The following is a 12,877-nucleotide window of genomic DNA, read 5'->3' on the forward strand; positions in this document are numbered from 1 at the left end:
TTCAGGAGTCCAGCATACACTGAAGACCACCTGAGACTTCTAACCTTGTGGATTAAGTAAGTACTGGCTTTAACTATTGTGGGATTAGCTAGAGTGCAGTTTGTAAGTCATTGTCATAATACCAATTTTACATATAAAGAGAGGTTCATACTGTGCATTGTGTTACTCTATAGAACCCTAGTATAACATATATGAAATGAGAGTCTCTATACTATTCCACTCTTCAGAATTTGGATATGTCAGTCCAAACTTTCAGCCATTAACCTAAGTGTCAACACAAACACACACACAATTTAGGTGTAGCTAGTGACCAGGCTAACTTCTCTGACTAATATTCAAACTTAGATATTCAAAGAGATACAAATTTCTAAAGTCATAGAAAGGAGAACCTAGTAGTATTTGAATTAAATTTTTAATAATTATCTATAATTGTGTACTGCAGGGTGAAGAGGAAATAATCCTAGCTCCTTTTTTTTTCCTTGATCCAGTTTAATTTCTAAACTACCTATAGAAGAAATGTCAGAGGACCTGGCAGATGAGAGCTGGGGTTCCACACAGATCACCATTAAGACATTTTCCTACAAGTGGACCATCAGTAACTTCCATTTTTCTCTGGAGGGATTGAGTGAAGCCATTAGTAGTCCAGTTTTCTCATCAGAAGACAATGACCAAACAAAATGGTGTTTGAAACTACACCAAAACGGGTTTGATGAAGAAAGCAGAGATTACCTTTCAGTTTTTCTGGAGTTGCTCAGCTGTCCAAAGATCCCCATTTGGGCAAAGTTCCAGTTTTGGATCTTAGATGCCAATGGAGAGAAAAGAAATAATGTGGAGAGCCAAGGTGTCAATAGTTTCCTGCCATACCAACACAGGGGATTCAAACAGTTCATCCATAGAGATTTCCTCTTGTCCCAGGCCCAATGGCTACTACCTGATGGCAGGCTCACTCTTTTCTGCAAGGTGAGTATGAGCCAAGATGTCCTCAGCCTTTCTCGACAGACATCCACGATCAAGGTTCCAAGCTGCAATTTGACAGATGAGGTAGGAGAGCTTTGGGAAAATTCCCTCTTCACCGACTGCTGCCTCTTGGTATCTGGTCAGGAATTCAGGGCTCACAAGGCCATCTTAGCAGCTCGCTCTCCAGTTTTCAGGGCCATGTTTCAACATGACATGGAGGAGAGGAGAAAGAACAGAGTTGAGATCAAGGACCTGGAGCCTCAAGTCTTCAAGGAGATGATGGGCTTCATTTACACGGGGAAGGCACCAAACCTCCACACCATGGCCACTGGTGTGCTGGCAGCTGCTGACAGGTATGGCCTGGAGGGCTTGAAGGTCATGTGTGAGGATGCCCTCTGCAGGGACCTCTCAGTGGAGAATGCTGCTCACACTCTCATCCTGGCTGACCTCCACAGTGCAGAGCAGCTGAAAATGCAGGCACTGGATTTCATCACAGTTCATGCTTCTGAGATCTCTGAGACTTCCGGGTGGAAGGTCATGGTGAATTTCCATCCCCACTTGCTGGATGAAGCATTTCATGCCCTGGCTTCTGCACAGAGCCCTTTCCTGGAACCCCCTCTCAAACGCTTGAAAAGATAAATCCCAGCACCTGCTTTCTTGTGACCTGCACCAGTCTTCCTGAAACAGCAGCCACTGTTATTTTCAGCAACTCTCAGTTTGAGAATGGTATTGCTGTCGAGTTTAAAATGAATCTGGGGATGGACAGCACAGTGACTCACGATTTCAAATGGCTGGAAGAAGGTGGAATGCTGTTTGGTTGGACAGCCCTGGACTCTTCTTTATTCTACCTCATGTCTACCTTGTTGCTGTACTGATTTGATAGGTGTCCCATGAGTTCAAAACTAAAATTAAACTCAGTTGATTGCAACAGACGCATCTCAGAAGGTGTGCTTTGGGCTGAAACATGTCTGGATTGTACTGAGCAGAACCCATGACCAGGGGATCAGAGCAAAGGGGAAAACAAACATGAACCTGTAATGATATGAGAAGGTACAGGCAAAGAAGACTTCTTTTTAAGCTCAGTTTGTAAGGACTGGAGTGATAACTCATTTGGGAAGAGCACCTGTTGCTCATGCAGAGGACACCTGGATGCTTCCCAGCACACACAGGAGAGGTTTCAACCATCTGTAACTGGACATACACAGGATCTGAGGCACTTTCTTGCCTCCGCGGGCACATATATTTCTGTATACCAAACCTTACAAATAAAATACAAAACGATTAAAAATGATGAAGTCATCTGTGTACCCCCATTGGCCTACGTTATTTGATTCCTTCTGCCTTCCTGTGCTGTCCTTTAACTCTCTGGTCCCCTCAAACCCTCCTCCCACTTGTCCACAAAAGTTCCAGAGCTTGTCCTATTATTTGACTCTAGGTCTCTGCACCTGTTTACATGTGCTGCTGGATGAAGCCTTTCAAAGGACAGTTATATTGGTTACTGTCTGGATACAGAAATTGTCGTACATTTTTTGTTATAAATTTATGGAGGTTCCACTTTGTGTCCCAGTACTAAGCTAAAGTATTGAGGCTCTCAGAGTCCCATGAATTACCATTAGGGAAGCAGTCAAGGAATTCGTGGGGGGTACTCAACCTGAGTTCCAGGTATCCTAGACTGCCTTGATGAATTGTTGCCTAAAAAGTTCACAAGTTCTTGGCACTTCTACTGCCAAAGAAACAAAGGAGAAAGTCCCCTAGTCTGTCAGCTCTGGAGGTGAGTCTGGTCATGGCACCTCTGTGCACACACACAGGAGAGGCCCTACACTGATGCTGATCATGGCTACTTAAAGGAAGGACACATCCCTGAGATCCCCTGTGTGCTCTAGTGTATGAATGTGTGGTGGCCACCCATGGTTGTCTTTTTAGTGTGTCTGTGTGTCTCTGTGTTGTGGATATAAACATGTTTTTGTTTTGGTCTCTCGTGGGAGATGTGGGACTGATTCAGATTGTCCACAGCAGCAGACTTCCTTCTTGGTTCAGGCTCTGAGAAGCACTCTTTGCCAGCTGCAGGTAGTTTCAATGTGAGGAATCTGGAGAGATAATAAATACAAGAGCCCAGAGAGTGTGAAGATCAGATAATGAACAGTGCTGTTCCTGCTTTCCCTTGCTGCTCTTTGCTGGCTGTTGTGAGACAAGAAGATAGAAATTTACTGAAACAAGGATTGGACTGGCTCCAGGGGAACCAGACAACTCTAACCAGCAGGAAGCAGCTAAGAAAGAAATGTGCCCTTTATTCTGCTGACCCTTTCTCTCTCCTACATAGTTTTGGGTTTTTGGAAAGCATTGGGAGAAGGAGATATACGAAACCTATATAAACGTTTAAAAAATAATTTCAAACACTCTGTGTGTGACATTGTGTGTGACTCTGTTAGTGTGTTTCTGGTCAGTTTTCTATTTCTTTAATGATCAGTGGTTTTCTTTGGTATGAGGACGTCTGTAGCTTAACACTTGTGAACCCCTAACGTTGGGGACCTTGAAGAATTTAATTTAGCCTGTGTGACTCCATTTTAAAATGAAGAGCCTTCTTGACTGGGAGCTGAACTCAGGTACCAGGAAATATCACAGAATATGCACCTATAACAAATCAAGTCTTTTAGCAATGGTCTCCAAGAAATATCACAGAATAAATGTTTAGTAAAGAATAGAGACAATCTCCCTGGCAATAATTAATGAGAATTCTTTGGGAAAATTCTCCCCACCATTTCAGATGTAGTTTAGAAGTATGGCATTTGTGATTATGTAAATTGTCACCTCTCCCCTATGGCTTTTACCAAATCCTGTAATGTCAAGGCATGAACCCACCTGCTTTCTGTCATGGAAACAGGTGCCCTCCTGCTTGCAATCTTTCCCTTTAAAAACCCTGCTCACTCAGAACTCGGGGTCCCACAGCACTCCTCTACTGCTGTGTCAGTGAGACTTGGGTCCTGAGTTTGATTGCTATCCTAATGAAGCTCTCTTTATGAGTTTTATTCTGGTGGTCTCTGAGGGTCCTGTGATACTGGCATTACATTGGTTCTCTGACTGGGAACCATCAGGACCTCTAGGACCCCTGACCCATAGGGCTTACTCCTTCAGGTAAATGTTTTGTGTTGTCTGTCTGTCTTAAGTTTTTCGTTATATGGTTTTGGTTAACCTTCAGTCAGGACACAGAGTATGGCTTGGGGGAGACACTCAGGTGGCCATCTGCTCATTAGAGCATCAGAGAAGTCTCATCCTCTCATCAGTAATCACTTTATCCACTTGAACTTCTGTGGCAGGGCAGCTGAAGGGGGAGCAGTTTTAGCCTTTCTGGAACTTCTGTGGCAGAGAAGTCCTGGAAAAGCCAGGTTTTTGGTTTTACTTTGTACTGTATGTGATTTTTCCTTTGTTTGGCGATGTACCATGAGTTACTGTTTCATTTCTGTGATTAATTGTTTGTGGTGTCACGTTTTCCTGAAAGTGCTTGGTTCAATTTCTGTTTGAAGCCACAGCTCTTTTCACTTAAGTGATTTCAGTTTTGTCCAAGAATATTAGCCCAGGTATAGGCTGTGATTTATTCTGTTTAGTTTTGCTTTTGCCTGAAAGGGCCGGCTCCTTTTTTCTGTCATTTGCTGTTTGTTAAAATTTTCCTCTTTTTTTTTGTCTTTTCGTTCTCTTGAATTCTCCTGATGAAGAGACTGACTGATAATATGGGACAGAATACTCCAAACTCCTTGAGTAGTTTCTGACTCATTTTGGTGAGGTTAAGACCAGAGCTCACAGTCCTTTATTTGATGTGAAGAAAGGAAAAATGATGACTTTTTGAACTTCAGGTTGGCCCACCTTTAATGTGGGCTGGCTGCCAGAAGAAACTTTCCACCTTCCCATCTTCCTTGCCGTGGGAAATAGTCTTTCAGAAAGCATGTGAGCACCCAGACCAAGTGCCCTGTACTGTAGTTTGGAAGGATGTAGCAATTCATCCACCTCCATGGATCAGGACCTTTCTGATCCTCACTAACAATCCTCCTTCCACAGGCTCTCTGAATCCAGAGGCCATTGCCCTGGCTCCCTTGTCACACACCCCCCCACGCTTTACTCTGTTTTGCAAGACGGGACGGCCATGGAAATAATTTTCCACCCCCTCCATAAAGACTTCCTCCCACTCCTCACTGGCTCCAGCCCATTTATACAGGTTGGAACCACTATATGGCCCAGCACCAAGGACCCAGAGCTGCTGGGCTACTCTCCCTCTGTGGGAACTAGATAACTGTAGAACTCAGAATTCCAGGTTCTCTGACAATTCTAGGAATTTGATTGATGTCTTTGAAACTGTTCTTTTTACCCACCAGCCCACCTGGGTTGATTGTCAGCAGTTTTTAAAAGTTTTGTCTGCCATAGAGGAGAGCAGACATATTATTTCAGAAGCATTGAAAAATGTCCCAGACACTGCAGGAGTCCCAACCACTTTCCCTACAAGAGGCCCAATTGGCATTACAACATGGCTGCAGATAGGGAGCTTCTCCTAGTCTACCAGCAGATTCTAATGGCAGGTCTCAAGGTGGCCACAAGACATCCTACTAATTTGGCCAAGGTGTATGATGTCAGACAGGGGACAGATGAAAGTTCAGATGCCTTTCTTGTAAAGATTCAGGAAGCCTTCCACAGGTATACACAGAGATCCAGAGAAGCCTGGACATATAGGTACAGTTGCTTAGGCTTTCATTAATCAGTCTGCTCCAGACCCGAACCTGGCAAAGTTCCTACTGGCCAACAATATTCCAAACCCTAGAGATCAGCATATAGCCAATGATAAAGGATCCAAAGGATGACACAGACCACCACTGGGTAAAAACCGTTGTACACGTTGCAAGGAGGAAGGTCACTGGTTTAGAGAATGTCCCAAGAGGGCATCCATGTCCCAGACTAAGGTCCTGGAGTCCAAGAGGCCCTAAGTATGATTGACATAAGGGGAAAATTGGAGATTACATTGTGCATATAGGTTCCAATTTCAGGAGAGATAGAGAAAATAAATAAAACATTAAAAGAGACCTTAACTAAATGGACCTTGGAGACTGGCTCTAATTGGGTGATGCTCCTCCCCTTTGCCCTTTATAGGGTTAGGAATTCTCCTTTCCATCTAGGGTTAACTCCCTTCGAGATTACATATGGGATGCAATCCCTTATAGTGCCCACCAAGACTGATACTACCGCTTAAGTGGATAAAACAGGTTTTGAGAAATGTTTAAGGCTTCTGTGTAAGCAGGCAGCTCTTAAATAGGCAACAGCAGATTCTCAGGTTTAAAAAAAAGCTGCAAGCCTCTATGGTTATAAAAATTGGATTCAACAGATAGCAAGGTGTTCCTGCCTTGAAAGTACTGCTATAAGAAGTAAAAATAAATTTTATAGTTTTGTCTGTTTGTTTTGAATATGTAAATTTACCATGTTCTATATATTTTCATGTCTGATTATTGATTATAAAAAATATTATGACTTTACATAATTTCTGTCATGTCTTAAAAGCCAGATTTATAAAATTAATAAGGTTTGTAACTTGTTTATATAAAATATGAAATCTGCACCACAATGTGTTTGTATAAAAGAACTTTTCTTGCTGGCAGCCAAAGTTTATAATATCAAAATAGTACACTTGGTGTCGATTTTAAAAATATTAAATCGTCCCAAGGGACGAGCAGTCCTACTAGGCAACAGAGGAGGGCTTTGCAGCCAGTCCTGAAGATACCTGATAAAATAGGGTCAGATGAAAGGGGAGGAGGGAGGCCAGAGCCAAGATGGAGACTAGCATGCACAGTTTCTGAGCTGTGGAAGAGCTACACACCTGAGTGGGTGAGTGGAAGGACTTCTGAGGCCAGTGAAATGATGGAGAGTCTTTCTAAATGATATGGAACATCTCACAAGGTGAGAACTTTGGTCTAAGGTCACCCATGGACTTGTTTGGGGAAGGAGAGAAACGATCCTTTGATCTCCTGGCACTCCCCTTTCTCGGACCTCACTCCACCTCAGCACAGCCGACTCACTGAGATTTTCATCTCAGAGCTCATGGCCTGGGGTCTGCAGCAGCTAAGGGGAGCCCCTAGCCCCTTTGCAGCAACTGTGAGCTGTACCAGTCTTGGAGTCCCAGACCCATGCACCATTATCCCAGGGTCCAAGGTCTGCTAGTCGCTATACTGGCCCTGCAGGTTCTCTCAACCAATGACTGAATGACCCGCCCAAACTCTCAGTGACAGATAATATGCTATATACCTACCAAAGCCCAGCAGACACGACATACAAGCTAGGCATACCAGGCACTGGGCCTCCCAGGCTTGGAGAGCACAGTGGAGGGCACCCAGGAGTTCCCAGAAGCACCTGGACTGGCATCCCAGCCTCCAGCTGCAGTTGGACTTTCTAACCTGGTGACTGCACCAGCACTTAGCTGGCGGAGCACTTCAGTCCTCCTGCCTAAGACCAAGCAGGGCCAAACCAGAGAGCAGAGATCCGGGATACCCTGATCCCTGCTGATGTGACCTGCTTAAGAGTGAGTGCACCCTTGAATGTCTTCAGAGCCCCAGATCCAGAGTCCTTCTAAAATAGAAGACAGTCATTGGACCCCTCTCACCCACATAACCACTGTGGGAAACAGAGGGTCACATGGGACATTGTAGCCCCTGCTCTGCAGGTCCAGAATCAAGGCACCATTCTCCTAGGATCCCAGATATGCTAGCCACCATATTGGCTCTGCAGGGTCACCCAGCCACTGACTGAATGGCCTGCCAAAACCCTCAGAGAGAGATAATATGCTATATACCCACCAAATCCCAGCAAACCCACCCTACAAGCTAGGCAACCAGGCTCTGGGCCTCCCAGGCTTGGAGAGTACAGTGGAGGGCACCCAGGACTCCCCAGAGGCATCTGGACCAGCATCCCAGTCTCCAGCTGCAGCTGGACTTCTGAACTTGGTGGCTGCAGCAGTGCTGAGCTGGCAGAGCCCATCAGTCCTGCCTAAGACCAAGCAGGGCCAAACCAAAGAGCAGAGAGCTGGGATACCCTGATCTCTGCCATTGTGACCTGCTTAAGAGTGAGTGTGCCCTTGAGTGTCTGCAGAGCCCCAGATCCAGAGTCCTTCTAAAATAGAAGCCAGGCATAGGACCCCTCTCACCCATATACCCACCATGAGAAACAGAGGGTCACTTGGGACATTGAAGCCCTTGTTCTGTGGGTCCAACTGAGGAGCTAAGTCAGTTAATGCTGGAAATTGTGAGCAACCATTACTGGCACCTGCTAAATATATAGTGCATGCACAAATAACCATCTAGAAGCCTGCAAGGCAGAGCTCCTCCCACATACTGAAGGATTCAACATTCTCTATCACTCTGTCCCTTGAGACACACTGACACACACACACACACACACACACACACACACACACACACACTTGCCCTTCTGCTCCCTTGTACTTTCCTCCCAGAGATACAGATAGTGTACCAATGTGGGACCTCTCTCATCTTCCTGAAGAACTCTCCAGATGCCAGAGAGAGACAGTACCAGTTTGAACTACAGAATCCAGAAACAAACTGGGAAGTTTTCAGATAAGCCAATGGCCAGGGGTAGGGGAAAGAACACATCCAACATAAATCAGGACATCATGACTTCACCAGAAACCTCCAAAATTGATGGATACACCAATTCAGAAGCACAGGAAAATGACTTTAAAGCTATGCTTACAGAATTATTTGAGGTTCATAAAGAGGAAACAAACAATTCTCTTAGAGCAATAGTCATAAAAATTCGGACAGTTAAAGCTGAAATGAACAAATCTATCAAAGATTTGACTAGTCAATTGGAGGCAAAGAAAAAGGAAATGGACAAAATTCTTAAAGAAACACAGGCAAATATGACCAAACAAATAGAGGCACAAGTAGAGATACAATTAGTGGCATATCAAGAGGAAATGAACAACAACAACAACAAAAAAAAATAGAAACCATCATAGAGAGACAGGAATCCACATTCAAACACATGAAGGAAATGGTGCAAGGCATGAAAACAGAATTAGAATCAATAAAGAAAACACAAACTGAGAAAACCCTGGAGCTGGCGAACTTGGAGAAAGGATCATGAACCACAAAGGTAAGAATCACCAACAGAATTTAAGAGATGGAAGAGAGAAGTGATGGATCTGTAGATACACTCACAGAAATTGATACTTCTCTCAAAGAAAAGGTAAAATCAGAAAAGTCCCAAACACAAAATGTCCAAGAAATCAAGGATGCCATGCAAAGATGAAATCTAAGAATAATAGGAATTGAGGAAAAAGAAAACTCTAGGCTCCAAGGCCCAGAAAATATTTTCAAGAAAATCATAGAAGAAAAATTTCCCTACTTAAAGAAAGAGATGTCCATAAATATACAAGAGGCCTACAGAACACCAAATAGACTAGACCAGAAAAGAAATACATCATGTCACATCATAGTCAAAACACTAAATCTACAGAACAAAGAAAAGATATTAAAAGCAGCAAGGGAAAAAGGCCAAGTAACATATGAAGGTATCCCTATCAGTATCACACCGGACTTCTCATCAGAAACTATGAAAGCCAGAATGGCCTGAGCAGGTGTCATGCAGACTCTAAGAGAACATAGATGCCAACCCAGACTACTATACCCTGCAAAGCTTTCAATCAACATAGATGGAGAAAACAAAACATTCCATGACAAAACTAAATTTATGCAATATCTACACACCAAACCAGACCTACAGAAAATAATAGAAGAAAAACTCCAATCCAATGAAAACAACTTCACCCAAGAAAACATAGCATACAAATAATATCCCAACAAAAATTAAAAGAAAACAAGCAGACCACCGACTCCAATATAAAAAAAACCTAACATTCATCAGTCACTATTATCTATCAACATCAATAGACTCAATTCTCCAATAAAAAGACTCATAGTAAGAGAATGGGTAAGGAATCGGGATCCAACATTCTGCTGCATCCAAGAAATGTACCTCTGCAACAAAGACAAACACTACCTCAGAGTAAAGGGCTGGAAAAATGTCTTTCAACCAAACAGACTCAGAAAACAAGCTGGAGTAGCTATCCTAATATTTAATAAAATAGACTTTCAACCAAAATTAATAAAAAAAAATTCGGAGGGGCCCTACATTCTCATCAAAGGAAAAAAATCCACCAAGAGGACATCACAATTCTGAACATCTATGCTCCAAATACAACAGTGCCTATATTCATAAAGGAAACATTATTAAAACTCAAATCACACATGGATCCCAACATCTTAATAGAGGGAGACTTCCACACCCCACTTTCACCAAAGGACAGATCATCTAGATAGAAGCTAATAAAGAAATAAAGGCACTTACAGGGGACCTAAATCAAATGAACCTAATAGATGTCTACAGAACTTTCCACCCAAACTCAAAAGAGTATACCTTCTTTTCAGCACCTCATGGAACCTTCTCCAAAATAGACCATATAGTTGGTCACAAAGCAAGCCTCAACAGATACAAGAGGATTGAAATAATCCCCTGTATTCTATCTGAACACCGTGGACAAAAGCTGCACCTCAACAACAATGGAATCAGAAAAAAAGCCATAAGCACATGGAAACTGAACAACTTGCTGCTCAATGACAGCTGGGTTAAGGAAGAAATAAAGAAAGAAATTAAAGACTTCCTAGAATTCAATGTAAATGAAGGTACAACATACTCTAAGGTATGGGACACAATGAAAGCAGTGCTCAGAGGAAAATTCATAGCACTAAGTGCCTTCAAGAAGAAATTTGTGACATATCATACAAGCAACTTAATGGCCCAACTGAAAGCCTTAGAAAAAAAAAGAAGCAAATATACCCAAGAAGAGCAAACGACTGGAAAAAATCAAACACAGGGCTGAAGTCAATCAATTAGAAAAAAAATAAAACTATTCAAAGAATCAATGAAACCAAGAGCTGGTTCTCTGAGAAAAATCAACAAGATAGACAAACTTTTAGGTAAACTTACTAAAAGTCAGAGAGAAACTATCCAAATCAGAAAAATAAGAAATTAAAAGGGAGACATAACTACAGACAGTAAGGAAATCCAAACAATCATTAGGTCATACTACAATAGCCTATATGCCACAAAATTCCAAAATCTAAAAAAAAAAAAGGATAATTTTCTATATAGAGTCCATCTACCAAAATTAAGTCAAGATCAGATAGAAAGATTGAATACTCCTATATCCCCCAAGGAAATAGAAGCAGTCATCAACAATCTCCCTTCCAAAACCAGCCCTGGACCAGAGGGGTTCAGTGCAGAATTCTACCAGACCTTCAAAGAAGTGCTAACTCTAATTCTCTCCAAACTATTCCACAAAATAGAAACAGAAGGAACATTACCAAACTCATTCTATGAAGCCACAGTCACCTTGATATCTAAACCACATAAAGACCCAACAAAAAAAAGAGAACTTCAGACCTATCTCTCTTATGAACATTGATGCAAAAATACTCAATAAAATACTTGCAAACAGAATCCAAGAACACAGCAAAGATAGCCACCTTGACCAAGTAGGCTTCATCCCAGGCATGCAAGGGTGGTTCATCATATGGAAATCCATCTATGTAATGCACCACATAAACAAACTTGAGAAAAACCACATGATCATCTCCTTAGATGCGGAAAAAGCATTTGGCAAAGTCCAACACCCATTATTGTTTAAAGTCTTGGGGAGATCAGGGATACAAGGCACATACCTAAACATAGGAAAGACAATATACAGCAAGCCTATAGCCAACATCAAACTCAATGGAGAGAAACTTAAATCAATCCCACTGAAATCTGGCACATGACAAAGCTGCTCACTCTCTTCATATCTCTTCAACTTAGTACTTGAAATCCTAGCTAGAGCTATAAGACAACTAAAGGAGATCAAGGGGATAAAAATCAGAAAGGAACAGGTCAAAGTGTCACTAGTCGCAGATAATATGATAGTATTCATGAACAACCCCAAAAATTCAACCAGAGAACTCCTTCAGCTGATAAACATCTTCGGCAAAATGGCAGGATACAAAAACAACTCAAAAAAGAATCAGAAGTCCTGCTGTATACCCAAGACAAAAAGGCCAAAGAAGATATCAGAGAAACAACAATATTCAAAATAGCCACTAATAACATAAAGTAACTTGGTGTGACACTAACCAAGCAAGTGAAAGACCTGTTTGAAAAAAACTTTAAGTCTCTGAAGAAAGAAATTGAAGAAGATATCAGAAGATGGAAAGGTCTCCCATGCTCATGAGTTGGTAGGATTAACATTGTGAAAATGGCCATGCTGCCAAAAGCAATCTACAGATTCAATGCAATTCCCATCAAAATACCAACTCGGTTCTTTACAGACCTTGAAAGAAAGATTCTCAGCTTCATATGGAGAAACAAAAAAACCCAGAATCTCTAAAACGATCCTGTACAACAAAAGATCATCTGGAGGTATCTCCATCCCTGAACTCAAGCTGTACTACAGAGCAATAGTAATATAGACTTCATGGTATTGGCATAGAAACTGAAAGGAGGATCTACGGAACCGAATAGAAGACCCAGAAATAAACCCACACACCTATGAATACTTGATTTTTGACAAAGAAGCCAAAACCATTCATCTTCAACAAATGGTGCTGGTCCAACTGGATGTCTACATGCCAAGAAATGAAAATAGATCCATATTTATCACCCTGCACAAAACTAAAGTCCAAGTGGATCAAAGACCTCAACATAAAACCAGATATTTTAAATTGGTTAGAAGAAAAACTAGGGAACAGCCTAGAACTCATTGGCACAGGAGACAACTTCTTGAACAGAACACCAACAGCACAAGCTCAAAGAGCAACAATCAATAAATGGGACCTCCTGA

At 42.1% G+C, this 12,877-nt stretch overlaps 1 protein-coding gene across 1 annotated transcript; it reads left to right on the forward strand.

Annotated features, from left to right (window-relative positions):
- Window positions 1–516: 516 nt before the first annotated feature.
- Window positions 517–1,596, forward strand: LOC132657087 (speckle-type POZ protein-like). Its single transcript, XM_060393304.1, has one exon. It carries the CDS (start codon window positions 517–519, stop codon window positions 1,594–1,596), a length of 1,080 nt encoding a protein of 359 aa, XP_060249287.1.
- The last annotated feature ends 11,281 nt before the right edge of the window (window positions 1,597–12,877 follow it).

Source organism: Meriones unguiculatus, chromosome 10 (assembly GCF_030254825.1).
Source record: "Meriones unguiculatus strain TT.TT164.6M chromosome 10, Bangor_MerUng_6.1, whole genome shotgun sequence".
Classification (NCBI taxonomy): Eukaryota; Metazoa; Chordata; class Mammalia; order Rodentia; family Muridae; genus Meriones; species Meriones unguiculatus.

What these genes read in the sequence shown, in the direction of transcription:
- LOC132657087 (XM_060393304.1), top strand. Translation starts at nt 517, where the DNA reads ATGTCAGAGGACCTGGCAGATGAGAGCTGGGGTTCCACACAGATCACC.